The sequence below is a fragment of the Haemaphysalis longicornis genome, unplaced genomic scaffold (genome assembly GCF_048455015.1).
Source record: "Haemaphysalis longicornis isolate Haplotype H1 unplaced genomic scaffold, Haemaphysalis longicornis Haplotype H1 scaffold_6, whole genome shotgun sequence".
Taxonomy (NCBI): Eukaryota; Metazoa; Arthropoda; class Arachnida; order Ixodida; family Ixodidae; genus Haemaphysalis; species Haemaphysalis longicornis.
The window spans coordinates 26806272-26823431 of NW_027526407.1; the positions used below are offsets into that span (position 1 = coordinate 26806272).

At 47.2% G+C, this 17160-nt stretch overlaps 1 protein-coding gene across 1 annotated transcript in view; it reads left to right on the forward strand.

Annotated features, from left to right (window-relative positions):
• Nucleotides 1-17160, forward strand: part of LOC144142948 (Na(+)/citrate cotransporter-like) — a 53476-nt gene that overhangs the window by 15276 nt on the left and 21040 nt on the right. The window contains exons 2-3 of the mRNA XM_077674776.1: nt 65-242; nt 6351-6512. Coding sequence (XP_077530902.1) covers nt 65-242; nt 6351-6512 — 340 coding nt within the window. The remainder of the gene's footprint in view (nt 1-64; nt 243-6350; nt 6513-17160) is intronic.

Consider the following 17160-nt stretch of genomic DNA (forward strand, 5'->3'; position numbering starts at 1 on the left):
AAGAGTCACCCTTTTGTTGGTGGAGTACTCGTCGCGCTTAAGTGAAACGTTCCTGTCTGCGCAGCCCGTTGACGCCAGACACGCTGGTGCTGCTGTTGTCGCTGTCGCTCCTGTCGTTGCCCGCACAGCCTGGGGCACCCTTGTCACCCCCCATTCTTCCTTGGGCTGCGGCCAAGTCACGCGTTCCATGGAGCTGCATTGCACTCGCCGCCTGTGGGGAGGTGCACTCGGCTTTCTTTGTGGTAAGCTCGCCCGCTGTCTACTTCTGCAATTTTCAAAGCTGGCAGTCTTTCTTCGGCTACTTACACCCGCAAATTTGAGTCTGTCTGTCTCTCCGTCAATGCGTCTGTCTGACCCTCGCTTCAGAGGAATTCTTGAACAATTAGTTCTTCTAGGCAAAACCTTTACCAAACTACTAAATATGGCACCACCCTCTACACAATTGTAAACATTGCTGAGAAAAAGCAGAAAATTATGCATATTTGAAATTGAGAGTGGCGGTGCTCTTTATTCAAAATTGATGTCTGCTTGAATTTTGAGGTAGCAAATCAAAGAAACGTGTTGAAAACAATGCTTTGATCAAAAATACAAAAAATGCTTGCGCTAGGGGTTGCACCTCGAGGCGGCATTCCAAGGTTAACAGCAACGAAAGGCGCGTGAGCAGTGCGAACACGAGAAAATTGAATTGGCTCAAGTAAACGACCACCGCGTTTTATTGTTGGAGGAGCCAGACGACAGGGCAAGAGCGTCTTTCCGCGACATTTATAGGAAATTAAGTGAGCAAATATACGGCCTATTTCTAAGTGTACCACTACACTTGAGCCGTAATAGGCCGAGACGTTTTTTGCACTCGATCTCTCCCCCACACAGCGATATATCTGCTTGCCAGTAAGCAATACCAACTTGTCTTCTTGGGTAAAAATCAAAACGGACTGCTTTCAAAACTCACTGACAGCAGTCGGTCCTGATTTTTTTCAAACCGCTTCCGCTCCCTGACTGATCAGAATCACTGTCAGCAGCAGCAGCAGCCTATTTAGATCCACTGGAGGGTGAAGGCCTTTCCCAGTGAACTCTATCCGTTCCTGTCCTGCGCTGCTCAAGTACATTCCCGGCCTCCGAACTTGGTTATTTCGTGTGTCCATTGGGGTTGTGGCTTTCCCCTTCATAGTCCCCTCTCTCTGTATCCACTCTGTTATCATGGTGGTCCACCCGTTGTCGTTTCTTCTCACTGCATGGCTAGCCCAGGAACATTTCCATTTCTTTTTGGAACTATGATATCTTCAACTCTTGGTTGTTTACTGGTACAGGAGGCTGGTTTCCTATCCCTAAGAGTTCATCCTATCATCCTTCGCTCCATGGCCTGTTGAGCCGACCGAAGTTTGCTTTCCATCTCTTTAGTAAGCGCCAAGTTTCAGCTCCATATGTCCTCACCAGCAGTACGCATTGGTTCAATATTTTTTTTTGTTTCATTGATAGAGTTGGCGTACGTTTCGTTATTTACGAGTTCTTGCTTTGTGCTTCCACCCCCATACCTATTCTGTGCCGTATTTCTCTCGTGGTTAGGGTCAGCACTGACCATCTGTCCGAAATAGTTATATTCCTGTATTTCTATAGCGCTTCGTTTCCTCAGCTGAACGTACACCTCGGTCATGTTTTTACTCATTACTTCAGACATATCTCTACTTAATTTCAGCTCAACGGCCGCGCTTTCTGGTTGTAGTTCTTCAAGCAATTTTCGTAGGCGCTCTGGAGTCTCACTTGGCAAAACTATGTCTTAACAATGTGTACTGTTGAGCTAGTTGGTAGTTAATTTTATAAATAGCTACAGCGCGAAGAGAAACAAGGCCAGAAAGACGACGGACGTCCCGTCGTCTTTCTGTCCTTGTTTCGGTTCGCACTGTAGAGATTTATAAAAGACTATGTCGTCTGCAATCCTTAAGTGGCTCAACTAATCCCCGTTTATCCTTCATCCTGTGTTTTCCCAGTCAAGCGTTCTGAATGCCCCCTTTTGCGGATTTGTAATTTACCGCCAAAATGGGATGAGGATAGAGGCGCCGAGAATGAATTGGCACGTTTGCACGCACGGGATACTTCGGGAGGAACGCGCACAGTTTCAAAATCTGCGCTTGTATCACCGTGGACGGCTGAGCGTCGCTCTCTGCACGGCGCCTGAACCCTGAAACCCTGAAGCCCTGAAGAACAGATTTTGCCGTTTTGTATCATCCCCTCCAGACACGCTGCAAACAGTTTGGGCGAGATGGCATCTCCCTTTCTTATTCTATTTTGGATCGATAATTTCTCGCTTTGCTTGTGGAGCATTATCCTGCCCGTGAATGTTTGTTTGTTTGTTTGTTTGTTTGTTTGTTTGTTTGTTTGTTTGTTTGTTAGTTTGTTTGTTTGTTTGTTTGTTTGTTTGTTTGTTTGTTTGTTTGTTTGTTTGTCTTTATTCGCATCTTGCACAACGTACATGACGCTGGGAGCGAGCAGTAAAAGCTGTCAGAAATCGACAGCTTGACAAAGCTGGAAGCCCCCAAGCACTGGGCAGCGTAACGGCAACATCAACTTGTATATTGAAAAGAAAAGAAGAGCAAAAGAGGCTGAGAGAAAAAAAAGAAAGAAAATGGACCAAAAATTAACTGCCAACATAGTAAATACGCAGAAGCCGTGCTGTGGTACTACACGTACTTCGGCATTACACAAACTGCACATGCTATCATGTACTATACAAAGAATAACAAAGAATATAATATCATGCATCATACAAAAAATATAATATCATTTATTATACAAAGAATAACAATGTCAAAGACAGGGCTATACACTGGAGAAAAAGAAAGAAAAAAATGAATACAATTTTTGTAGGGACATCAATACGAGGCAATCGCTAGAGGAAAGAGTAGTCTTTTTGACATCCTGTGTACCGATGCGCAACAAAGAATCAGCCCATTAAACATTTTTTTTTAAATACTCTCGAAGTTCTAGGAAATTCGTTTCGGGGAGTCTAACGTCCTGGCGATTTAGTTCATTTAATAGTCTTGGAAGTTTATTTTGTAGGGTTTGCAGTCCATATGTAGTTTTGTACGTTTTGACACAGAACGGTTCAACATGCCTTGTTCGGTATGTTTTGGTGCTCTCTTGAAGTTTCGCTAATTTAGAAAAAAAGGGGGAGTTTAATGTTAAGCGTAGCCTGCTTTACAGCTTTACACAGTAGGTAATCGAACGTTTTTGCAATAGGCATTATATTATATTTCGGGAATAAACGTTGCGTAGGCGAACGCGTAGGAAGGTTTTCGAGAACTCTAATAAACTTTTTTTGTAATCTGTGTATACTCTGTAGATTCGTTTGCGTAGTTGATGCCCATACTAAGTGGCAATAATTAATTCTGGATAAAAATAAAGTATTATATACTAACAAGATAATGTTACGTGGTAATATGTGGTGGTGGCGGTACATTAAGCCACCTACCTGCGATAACTTCACGATTAGGGAAGTTACGTGACTATCCCATGAAAGGTTTTCGTGAAAAATTACCCCTAAAGTCTTAATTCTTGGTACAATTTCCACAGCGGTTGATCTTAAAGATATTGTGTTGTTCATTATTACGGTTTTATTTCTGGCCCGGAAAAGTACAGCTTTAGTCTTAGCAATGTTTATTTTCAAACAATTTTTTTTGCGTCCATGCATCTAGTTTAAGTAAAATTAGGTTTGCATCATCAATTAAATCAATTAAATCAGTTAAGAATATAGTGGTGTTGTCTTCGTAAATGACGAATTTAGCAGGCGGCCCGGTACTGACGATGTCATTCACAAACATATTAAATAAAAAAGGTCCTAAAATGCTGCCCTGGGGTACTCCTGCTAGAACTGGCAAAGGATCAGAGGAAGAACCGTCCACAGTAACTATTTGGCTTCGGTGTTCAAGATAAGATCGCACCAGTGATCCGGCCTTTCCCCGAATACCATACCGCGCGAGCTTTTCAAGTAACAGATTGTGATTAATGTGGTCCAATGCCTTTGACAAGTCGATGAAGATTCCTAAAACAAGCTTTCCTTGCTCAAGTTGTGTGAGTAGATTTTCTTTTTGTCAGCAAAGCGTGTTGTGTACTGGAACCATTGCGAAACCCAAATTGGCACTCCGATATTATGTTATGTTTTTGTTCAAATTATATATTTCATTTCGTCTATATTTGATTATATATTTCGTCTAAGTCTTGTGTAGGTCTCTTCTGTTCCATACCGTTTCAAATACTGCTAGCACGGCTGCGATGCGTACTGGGTCCAACGCTTTCTCATGGCCTGTAAACGCCATGTGAAGGGGTTTAGTGTACTCTGCGGATTTTTCTATTACTTGATTGACGACATGGGTGTGATGTATGGTTGAGTGCCCTTTCCTAAACCCAGCCTGCCCTCTGCGATGTTGGGAATCTAGGCTGTCACTATTACTTTGGTAAAAAGCTTGCAAACAACTCAGAGTAGGCCGATGAGTCTAATTCTTAAGGTCTTTGGTATCTCCCTTATTATGAATCAGAAGCATGTTGGTGTTTTTTCACGCTATGGGCACTTATTTAGTATTTAAACATTCTGAAAACAGTATGGCAAGCTTTTCCAGTACAATATCTCCTCCATCCTTTAAAAGATCTATGGGTATAACGTCGTCACCTGCAGCTTTTCATGCCCTTGAGAGCCTTATTTACTTCCTGTTTAGTTAGTAGGGGGACATCGCAAGCTATATTCGTGTATGTCCAGTAGCTTCCCCTGGTCTAACGTCGCTGGCGTATAGCCTGGTGAAAAAGCGGTCGACTGCCCTTGATATCTCGTCTCTGAGTGTGTAAATTCTGTCTTTCCGATCGCTAGCTTTCTCTTAGTTGCTGTTAAGCTTCCTCCTTTTTGCAGAGCCTCTTCCATCACTGCCATGTTATATGCACGGAGGTCGATTTTTTTTTTTGTTAATTTTGAAAGCTCTTGTAACTCAACTTGATACGTCGTACTTGACATTTCAATAAATTTACGTTTCGCAATTAATTCCCCAGTTTTCTTAGTTTTCCACTTTGTTCCCTAGATGCTGCTTCTTCCACAGCTGCTGCTGATTTTGGGATTGCCGTTATGTTATCATTAGCATGTATACACTATCCACGTTCCCCTCGTGCAGAAGCGCGAATTTGTTTTGGAGTTATTTTAAACTTTTGAGTCTACGCTCTGACTGACTCCATGCTCGGTTTCTTAGTCTTAACGAGTTTCCTTTTTCTCATTTTGAGACTAAGCCTTGCCTTGCATCTAACCATCCTATGATCGCTGCTCCGAATATTTCCGAGCACAGATATGTGCATACATCTACACTCATATATGTGATGTGTGTAGACGGGAGGATAGTAGCCAAATTCACATCCTAGCGTCATCTCGCATGGATTTTTTATTGCTGATTGGATTTAAGGCAGTTTTACTTGAACAGACAGAAAAATTAAAATATCTTTCCTGACGACGCGGTCTCGGAGCAGTCATCGGAGGCTGCTTGTTGGGAATCAGATGAAGTACAATGCTTACGTAACTCTCCTGTGGCGCATTTCTGCGTGCATTTGACCCGATTATAAATGGTTTTTGATTACCGCTGGGGTAGGACGAGGTGTCTAGATTAGAGGAAAAGGATGCTAGCTTCGAGTCAAGGTCGGGACCTTTGAGGTGGAGGTACAGGAAGTCAGTTTCCGTGTACGCCACGGCTGTGTTTGGCAGTGCGGGACGAACTTTGTGATAGAATATTCGACACATGTGAAGTTTTGAATGTTTCACAATGACGAATTCGAGATGGAGAGGTTGCTTCAAGCGCAAAGAGGTAGGAGCAGAGTGACACGGCGGCAGAAAGCCTTGGAGAACTGCTCCTAGCTCGGCCAACCCCGGGTAGTTTTGGAGCATCATACCGTACACCGAGCTCATTAACAACTTTGAGAGGTTATATTGTAAGCATTGGTAGCGTACGTTGGTAAACAGACAGACAGACGGACGGATGGACGGACGGGCGGTCGGATGGACCAAATTGCCGCATTCTGGTAGTCCAAGAATGACTATCGGGTTCAGAAACCTTGACCACAAATGTTCTTCCCCTTTTTCAAGCACAATTATCGCAGGGTTGAATGTACTCCCTAGCACAGAACTTTTACGCTTGAGAAAGTGAGCCCGATGTGTCGCAGTGCCGCATTATTGTTAATTACATGTTGGCGCCCTTGAACATCTCATGCTAAGTAAATTTGGCTCTCGTGTTTTCCGTCTCCTGGCTTCATGACGGAATTAACCGGTTAAAAAAACTGTCTATTAACGTTGACAGTTACCACTCGTATTTTACTTTTCGGCTTCGCAGAGGTCCGGTCTAGACGATGAGCTCATCGCGTGGGTACAGCACACTTCATCTCAGTCATCGGGCGTGTTTATCTCGGTGCTCGCTCTCCTGTCTGCGGCTACGGCAGAACTGACGAGTCAGAGCAAAGGAAACTCCTTCCTCCTGCACGCCCTCGACGTTATTGTGAGTTGGCCCTTCCAGGCTGCATTTGCGCTTACGTCACCTTTAATGCAACCTTCCCCCCTCCCCGAAATGTCGGCGCGGACCATGCAGGGGTGAGACAGCTGCGCATATTGCGCAGTTCTGATACAAATTTGTTTTCCTGTGCCAGGCTGATCCACAACAAAATGGCAAAAATTGCCTCAAACTGGTTCAAACAGCCTGACAGTCAAGGATTTTAACGCTCCCATCAGTGTCATTCGGGAAAAATGCTTACTGACGCCATAATTTTCCAGCAACCCCCAAAGGTGACGGTGTTTGTAAAGGTGTAATTGATTGATCATGCAATAAAAAACGCCCTAAATTACATTGTCCCCGCGATAGTTTTTTTTTTTCGAAAGTCACAATGTCGGGTTGTAAATGCTGTATTCTGTGAGTTTCTAAAGTTGTCCCATCGAAAACGATTGCAAATTCCTGTAGAAAAAAATAAGCATTTGTGTACTGAGGTGACAAACTACTTGAGCAAGTTGATGAAAAAGCGGCAGTTTTCGGAGCGCCGTATCTCCGGAACGGCATCATTGGGCACCGCCATCTTGGTGTGGTGAATATTGGAAAACATGGCCACCGGGCGAAGCAGTTGATCTCTTTGTTTTGCCTGCTCAAAGCAGCTCTGAGCAGCTCCAAGCAGCTCCGTATTTTATTTGCTCATAAAGCGTCTATGGCGGGAGCAGCGTTGGACTGTTTGGAGCTGCTCAGAGCTTCTCTGAGCAGGCAAAAAATTACGCCCATCTTCCCGCGAAGGAACCCTGATGTGATGCGACGCATCCGGGGGGTTCAATTGGCGTTTCCGTTGGGTGGATTCCCTAAATCGCGTGAAACGTGTTGTGAACGCGTATGATGCATTCCATCGCATGCGGGTGTTCTCATACGCAAGAAGATGGGCGTAAATTTACTTTTCATGCACATGCATACGCGACATGAGAGAGTTGCTATCAGCGTTTGGATTGACGCTAGTACTCGATTGTGTCAAACCACTCGCTGACGGGACTGTTGCTTCCATCGCACTACATCGGAAGAAGCAACGGAGTCGTCGTCGTCAAGAGAAGAACAAGCAAAGTCAAGCGCAGTCAAGCGAAAGCACTTCACTGAACCGGCGCAGCGCGCTCACCGCTTTATATTTAGCACTTGAAGGAGAGGACACGAACGGAGGAGAGTTGCACATGCGCAGCGAGAGAAAATGCGAGAGAAGCGTCAGCGAAGCGCGCGCAGCTGTTATGATAATGAGACAGAGAGCGCACGTTGCACACAGCTGGTGACGAGAAGAACGGAGGAGAGTTTGCGCATGTGCAGTGAGCATGCGGACAACGGCGCGATAATGACAATGGAGGGACATACCCCCGAGCAAGAGATGCGTCGCATCTAAAAAAAAATATGCCTAGTTTCTGGCAGTTCAGTCAGAGTGCTCTCGCCGATTTCTATCGTGGTTTTGGTTATGGGGGTGGCTGGGTTTACGCTTAGTCGTTTAGAAGTTGCGCGACTCGAAAGACAGAAGTTCATCAATAACAACGTGGGTCCTCGAATTCGGCGTGTTTCGACCTAAAGTGTGAGGAGCGGCGCGTGCTTGAAGTGAAATTTCGGACTTGTTGCGGTGCTATAAAACGCTGAGTTATTGCTGCCTTTGAAGACGGGCATGCGAGTGGCGGAAACGGGACGATCGACACTGCAGAAGTGGCGGCGCAGCCCACATCGCCGCAGAATGCTCAAGGAGTGTCCGATAGCGGGACGGGCACTCTAGCTATAATGGTTCGTCTTTGTGAAGTGAAGTTTGATGCCAAGAGGGAGGTAGCTAAACATACCAACGTTACTAAAATTACTATCGTAGTTAACGTGCCCCTTGGGGATGGAAATGGGAGAGCTGGTGGGGTGCGACGACTGTCACCTCGCTTTGAGCAACTTTTGCCGTGGCTCTACACTTCTGCGTAAAGCCCAGTCTTGGATTAAAAACGTAATAATTTCGGCCTTCACATGATAATAAAAATACCTTACAATTGCCTAATTTTTCAATTCGGTATTCTCAACGGCGCTTCCCGCTATGTATACACAGAGCTTAAGAATTTAAAAATGATTTGTAAAAATGTGTGCAGTTCGTACCTTATGATACTCTGGCAGTAAAAACACCTTGTTGAAAGATTGTTTAAGTGTTATGTACGCTTAAAACCGATTAATAAGTGCACTTTTTCGCACCTGAGTTGCCAAAAAGTTGATTTTTTAGGCTCCTTGGTGACATCATAAATTTCGTTCTTCTGCTCCAAATAAGGTTCTTCTGCTCCAAAATAGAGATTTCGCTGCTCCAAAAACTGCTCACAAATCTAATTCAGCTGTTCACCCCTGAACATGCTTTGTGCAATGTTTTGTTTACATTCGGCCGCGCAGGTTTATTTTGTCCCAATAATGAAAACGGGGCATCTGTTTCTTCATTCTGACCTCAGGCAGCGCGCGACTGTCTCGTTCGGTAAAGAGTGTAAGCCGTCCGTAACTCGCCTTGACTGTTCTTATTTGATCGGCAATGTTCTCGACTTGATTGCATGTTTTAGATGCGGAGCATCTTATAGTCTGGGCATGTCCCGCGTCGCGTCCGCACTCACACTGCGCATGTGCAACTCTCCTCCTTCCCTGTCTCCCACAGCTGCGCGATACTCCTGCCACTTCTTCTCTCGTACCAGCTGCGTGCACTTCGCTTTCGCTTCGCCCGCGTTCTCACTTCTGCTTTTGCGGCACATGCTCGGCGCTTGCGCATCTCTCCTCCTCTCGTCTCCTCTCCTTCAACCTTGAATGTAAATCGGGTAGCGGGCTGCGCGCGTTCAGTTCAGCGCTTGCTGCGGTTGACTCCAGTTCACTCCGTTCTTCCGATGAAGTGTGATGGAAGCAACAGTCCCGTCAGTTAGTGGGTTGGCGTTTCCCCCAAATTCGACTACGAACACAACGGAAACACAACGGAACCAAGCGATGCCCCGCATCTACTCAGCGTTCCCTTCTGGAAGATGGGGCTAATTTTTTGCCAAGTACGGCGTTTCCAGATATATGCATGCTTGCAGAATACTGCGGCATTCGATTAGCCGCAGTATTCTGCATTCGATTAACGACTGTGGGCGTCGTTTTTTCTGCCGTTTGGGGTCTTATTAAAGTTTCTAGGGCGACAAGTTCACTTTACTAAAGTTTAGTTGCTACGAGAGCCTTGCACAGCCCACGTTATATCTGGCAGAGGTGCGCAGTACATGCATCGCAAGCACACCCAAGCAAGCACAAGTCGCTCTAGTCGCGTACAGCAAGATCTTCTATCCGGATTCGGACCAGTGTAATAAAAGATATACAGAAGAACAGTTCGTCACCGTCACCATGAACAACGCCGCCACTACTCACGTAGTTCCTCGGCCACCTCGAGAGCCACGGTGATTTTGTGGGTCACCTTCGGAGGAACCATGAGAACAGCTGAGAAAGTTCATGGAGTCAGGATTTTTAACCGAAGTCACGACTACGAAGTGCTCATGCAAGAGTATTTAAAGACGATAGTCTCGCTACTTAAGCATGAAAATTCACGCCCGCCTGCCTGCCTGCCTGCCTGCGTGCCTGTTCATCGATCCAGCTACCTGGTCAAAATCTTAAGAAAATTCCTGAACAAGAAGTTAATGCGCACAAATCTTTTACCAACCAGTAAATCAAGTACTACCACCCTTTATGCTTTCCAACATTGTTGAGCCCATTGCACATTTGGCATATTTAAGGAAAATCATCAATACATATATGGAGGACGATTATGGGGTTTAACGCGCCGACGCTGCACAGGCGATGAGGCGCGCCGTAGTGGAGGGCTCTGGATTAATTTTGACTACCTGGCGATCTTTAGCGTGCGCGGAAACCTCAAACACACAGGCGTTTTCGCTTTTCGTATTCATTAGAAAAGCGGCTGCCGCGGCCGCGATTTGAACCTGCTTCCTATTACATATTGGTATAAGAGGTGTTATTTTAATTACAACCATCTGTCTGCTTGATTTTTGCGACATCAAATAGAATGACGCTGCAAAAGAAGGCTGCAATACAGGGTGCGCAATCAGTGGACCACGGGAAAGTGGAATTCGCTTGAGCGACCCCTTGAGCGAACATAGTGAGAGCAGCTAGACGGCTGGGAAGAGCGTAAGATGTGGGCAGGCGAGAGAGAAGTTTTACGCGAAGAGCTGCCAGAGTGCTCGTCCTTCGACGACATTTGTAGCGAAGTAAGCAGATGCGTGGTCAATGTTTTCTACCTTGTCGGATCTGCATGAGTTTGGTTCGAGAAGCATGAGAGCTAAAAAATTGGCGAATCCTACGCATTGGTAGGAATCGCTGTAAAGCGATAGCTTTACACTTATCTTTGAACATTGACTTTATCACTTCCGTCTTCTTTATGTGTACCTAGATGCCACGTCACAGAAAACGTCGTGCGAAATGGTCGTAACCATGTGGTCCACGTCTACCTGTACGGCGACGATTTTCTGCATGCTACCGAGCTGACCGCCCTGTTCTGTCGGGAGCTTGTTGTACAGTAGTTGTTCCGCTTGTCGTTTCTGGGCGTAGCGCACACAATGTCGTCACCTTTCATGGCTGTCACGCGTCATTGCCTTGCCTCATTTTTTCGAGCCAGCATACATTTGCGGTCTCATGTTCCGCCCAACGCTTCTTTCGGTCCTTGGTGCCCTTCTCCCGACATTTCCAGCATGCTATAGACGCCAGTTATACACGCAGAGAGCGTGCCATACGCACGCATAGAGTTTTGTACAATAATTGTTTCGTATACAATAGTTTCGTAGTGAGTTTCGTACAATAATTGTAAGAAACTCAATGATACCCATGAACTCTGGACCACTCCTGGCAGCGCCACCGGCTTCGATGGGCGGAGGCCAGTGCCATCTGGTGGTGTAAGAAACGCAGCAGCGGCTGCGCGCAGCACCAGCAGCAGCGTCGTGAAAGTCGGGAGGGGAGGCAAATGGAGGCTTTAGTGTTCAGTTCCTGTATCATCCACTACTGCACTGCAGAGTTGCTGCTGCATGCTGACACTCAGTAGCCGAAGGCAAGCGTCGTCGGGTTCGTTTAGAAGATGAAGAGGTTCTTTTGGCGTTCTACAACCAAGATAACGAACGAAAAAAAAGTTCAATGGAATAAAAACAGCGGTAAACACAGGACACAGAAAAAATGACGGGACAAGCTGGTACTAACAACTGAACGAAAAAGGCACTTGAACGCCTAGAAATACCTTCTGGCAACAGCATTGCGCATGTGTGAATAGTCATGCGTCGCATGAACGAAATGTTATCAAGCAACCACAGCGTTTAGAAACTTCATCTCTTTGCTAGACAGGAGCAATGACGTGTCACTGACACAGTTGTTTCCCCCTTTCATTATATCGAAAGCTTCCAAAATTTCCCTTTGGGTTTTTGTACTTCCCCGGCCTAATATGGTAGCGTTGCCAAAGACAGGTGTGCACCCGCATTGCCTACACTGCCTCGGCAGATGAGTACCGTCACTCGTGGAAAGGGAAACCTTGTGCTCTCTGACGCGATCATCAATACAGCGGCCTGTTTGACCGATGTAAGCCTTGCCACACGGGGATAAGGGGATGTGGTAAATCACACGTGTAGCACAAGGCACAAATTTCGAAATATGATTAGTACCACACGTAGCCCTCTTTCGCGTATGCCGGTCGATGCGACTGCACAGACCTCCCAACTTTTGCGGGGATGAGAACACCAAGCGTATGCCGCGTTTATTCGCCACCCTCTTGGCATTGTGCGAAAGTCTATGCACATCAGGCATAACAACAAAGCTAGCCTTGTGCCCCGATGTAGCTGCTTATGCCTTGCGCGACCTTTTTTGCTCTTTCAGGAACTCCTCGGCTGCCGCTCGCGTCACGTGGTCTGGAAACCCTACCGATTGCAGTCTACTGGCTTGTTGCTTTACACTCGCCTGAATCGTGTAAAAGCAGCTCTTTCGCAACGCGTTCTTGAAACAAAGCATTGCTATGCCCCTTTTTGTTCGAGTGACACGAGCTGTACGGAAGGAGATTTTTTTTAGACCGCGGTGCGTAGGTCCAGCACACATGCATGTCGACACGGAACGACAATTCCAACTCTAAAACCTAATGCTTCCGCTCGGTGGTAATTCATAAGTAAAATGAAGGGATGCAGAACAAGCACTAAAACATTTAACAATATCTGTGGTCACAGATTCTAGACTAGTGCGAGATATTAAATGAAGCAGCACTAAAAAATCATCCACATATCTAAAACCTTCACCACACGGTCATCGTATAAATAGTCGCGTAACATGCGATCAAATTTTGCCAGAAAAATGTCCATCAACAGAGGTGCGACAACAGAGCCTATACAGATCTTATGTTTCTGAAGAAACGTGTCCCCGCGGAAGTCCACAATCGTAGATTTTAGGTAGTTGCCCCCCCCAAAAATGTTCTGCGTTTTTTCAGCCGCCCCTTTCCATAGGGGCGATTTCTCGTGCAAGCCGGGTGAACTCCCAAGCGTTGAATTCCCACACAAGGGCCGAGTGCCAGGCCGGGGAGATCGTTTGTACCTCATTAATGGCGAAGTGCGGCCAGCGAAGTTCCTCATACTGGAGAACTGCTCCACGGACGTTATCTTTGGGGGGGGACCCCGTTATGGGTCGTTATGGGGGGGGGGGGGGGACCCCGAGCCCCCAACATAAGCTGTAACCTACCTTGGTGATGTGTTTAAAGGTGAAGGGTAGAAACCTCAAACGGTGGCCGTCGGAGCCCAGGTCAAGTTCCGGCGGATGGGCTCTCTGTCTTTTTACCAGGCAGGGAGCTCCGGGACCTCCTCAGCTGTCAGGGTACGGCTGTGGAAGAAAGTACTCCCGTCCCCTTCTTCTACACATGCTGTATGGTATTCTCAACCACCCCCCCCCCTCCAAACGTGATCGGTCCCTGAAAAGGGGCCGCACCGAAGTATCATTTCCGTCCTTACCAACGATCTCAATCCCAAAGCTAGGCAACTATCCCCGCTTCCTGATCATTCAATCCGTTGAAAAAGAAAAGCCTGTTGCCTCTCTGTCTGTCTCCTTGGTCACAAAGTTTATAGACGGTATAATAGGAAAATCCTACAAAGCAAAGAAACAGAGAACGGGAGAACTGTTGGTCGAAGTCAATAACCAGCAGCAGGCAACAAATCTCCTGAGCCAGGCACGCATTGCAGATCTTGACATCACGGTCACACCCCACCGAAGCATTAACAGCTCACAGGGCGTGAGCTCAGATCCTGACCTCATTACTGAAACTGAAACCGATCTGCTGGAGGGCCTGAAAAGTCAGGGCGTAACAGCAGTGAGGCGCATAACGATACGCAGAGAAGACAAAGTAATTCCTACTAAACATCTCATCTTAACCTTTGATCGATCAACACTACCAGAATTCATTAACGCAGGATACAATCGATGTTCGGTTCGGCCATACATCCCTATAACCCCCGCCGCTGCTTTAAGTGCCAGCGGTTCGGGCACAGCACCAACTCTTTCCGCGGCCGTCTTACCTGCGCAAAGTGCCCCCAGCATGATCACTCATCTTACAATTGTCCATGTTCAACCCTCACCTGCGCCAACTGCCAGGGACCCCATGCCACCTACTCTCAAAAATGTGAGAAGTTCACCCAGGAAAAGAAGATAATCCACGCGACAGTAACAGAGAATATCTCCTTCCCCGAGGCGCGAAGGAGGTTCGCCTCCTTCCCTCTGGGCAGGTACGCCGACGCAGCTCGCCGGGGGGGCGGAGCGGCGTCTTGTTTCGGCGGGAACCCAGTACCGCGAGTCGGACCTGGTCCCGCCTCGCCCCCCCCCCCCCCCCCCTGGGTTGCCTCCGGTGGCCGAACCCGCCTCCGCGCCACTCGCTGAGCCAGCAGCGGCTGTGGTGGTGCCCCGCTGCTGCCCCCACTGTTTCCTCCTTTCCACCGGCCCGAAGCACATGAGAGGGCCCGGAGGAGATGGAGCTGGAGTAAACCGCAGCAGTTCCCACCTCCGTCGCACAGCCTGTGCCACCCGGGATGCTCCTGACGCCCTCGGCGGTCGCGGCCAAAACGAAGGGCACCGCAAAGGGTGCCCAGTCCAAGTCTAGGGGGCCCAGTCCGCTGGGCACCCCCTTGCCCTCAGATGACGACCTAGACGTTGAGCCGTTCAAGCATGCACCACAGCGGAAGGAACGGGCTCCGGCGTACAGGTCAGTAGAGAAAATCAAAAAGCCCCTTCCAAGAGTACAGGCCCCGAAAGCCGACACACACATACACATAAACACACACATACTCCAGTAGATCTAAACTTTAATAATGGGAAGAGAAAGTATGCAATGGAACTGCAGAGGCCTTCTTAAAAATCCTGATGATGTTTATGAGTTGCTGCATTCCAATCACCCAAGTGTCATGTGTATACAAGAAACACATTTAAATTCTAAACATACAAACTTTTTGAATAGTTACCGGGTATTTAGGAAGGACAGGGATGGTGGTGGTACATCTTCCGGGGGTGTGGCCATCATTGCCCGAAAGTCCTTGGCGTGTCATTCTATCCAGTTACAAACCGTCCTTGAGGCTGTTGCCATTCGTACCATTATTTTCAATAGGCTAGTAACTCTATGCTCAGTTTACATCCCTCCTGATTTCCAGCTCTCGAGCTCGGATTTCGAGGGCCTTGTAGATGAGCTACCCACACCTTTCATTGTTTTAGGCGACCTCAACGCACATAACTCCGCACATAATTCTCTTTGGGGCTCTGCTCGCACAGATGCCCGAGGTCGCCTTATCGAAAGATATCTAACATCTTCGGGAGCATGCCTATTCAATAAAAACAAACCTACATACTATAATATAGGACACAACACTTATTCACGTTTCGATTTGGCCATTGGCTCGGCAGTACTCTTTCCATCTCTTGAATGGGACGTTGGCACTAACCCATATGGTAGTGACCACTTCCCAACCACATTAACATACATAGGTAAAGGCCTGAACAGTTCACCTTCCCATAACAGGTTCCCATAACAAGATAGAGCGAACTGGTGTACATTTGCAGAAACATCTAAACTACACCACACATTCATTTAACACCTACACGTTAAAGAAGCTACCCAACTCCTCACGGCGCACATCCTCGACGCCGCCGAGAAGTCCATTCCCCACACCTCTGGTGCCCCGCGCAATCAGAGGAGGCCGTGGTGGAATGAGGACTGTAGGCGGGCGCGAGAGGCCCAGAACAAGGCGTGGGGTATCCTCCGTTGGTACACCACGTCGGGTAATCTTTTGTTGTTCATACGGGCCAAGGCGTTAGGAAAAAGTGTGTGCCGTGAGGCAAAACGAGAGAGCTGGCGCACCTTCCTTACATCCATTTACTCATACACAGACGCACACAAGGTATAGACAAGAATACGCAAGCTTAAAGGACAACATACACATAGCCTGCCCCTGGTCAGTACAACAGGGGACACACTCGAAGACCAGGCTAACACACTTGCACAACACTTCCAACACGTTTCCAGCTCTGCACACTACACAAACACTTTCCTGAAACATAAAAATACTTGTGAAAAGAAGTCCCTACATGACAATAACAGGTCAAAATCTGGTTACAATTCTGAATTTACACTTTATGAGTTGAGGGCTGCCCTGAGCACATGCAAACCTTCAGCTCCAGGTGCAGATAAGATTACATACCCATGATACAACACCTACACCCAGACACTCTTGAAACACTCCTACACCTATACAAGAACATATGGCTTTCAGGGCACATCCCAAAATCTTAGAGGGAGGCTATTGTAGTGGCGTTCCTGAAGGAGGGTAAGGACCCTTCTTCTCCCACCAGTTATACACCTATCGCTCTCACAAACTGCCTGGGAAAGCTTCTCGAGAAGATGATCAACAGGAGACTCGTGTACTTTCTTGAGTACAACGGTCTTCTCGAGAGCTGCCAGGCAGTCTTCAGGGTGGGGCGGTCTACAAATGACCAACTAGTAGCGCTAGAATACGTTAAAGATGCCTACCTACATAAGCAATATTGCATGACCGTGTTCTTTGATATTGAAAAGGCATATGACACTACATGGCGTTATGGCATCCTTAGAGACCTCAAATCCTTGGGTATATCTGGTAACATGCTGAACACTCTGTCCAGTTACCGATCTTTACGAACATTTCGTGTCAGAGTTGGTTGGGCACTTTCAAACGTTCACGTGCAGGAGAATGGCGTGCCTCAAGGTGGCGTTTTGAGCTGCACTTTGTTTATAGTCAAACTGAATGCAGTTAGGAAGGCATTGTCACTGTTGGACCTCTGGGTCCTCCAGCTGCGGCGCGATGCTCAGGAAGGGGAGCGACACGTCGTGATAGTATGAGGCTTTTAATGGAACTAGAAGAAGAAGAGCGCGAGCCGGCGCAGCCACGCGAGCATGCGACAGCTCGTGAAAAGCAGCATGAATGATGATGATCAGTGTCGTCTGCAAGCAGCGAGGAAGTCCCAACAGTCTCCCCCGCCGACAGATGACGCTAGGTCCATGGCTTCCGAAGGGTGGAGTACGGCATGCTGGACTGAAGTGCTGCTGGGCAAGCGTAGAGAGCAAGTCCTGATACTTCGT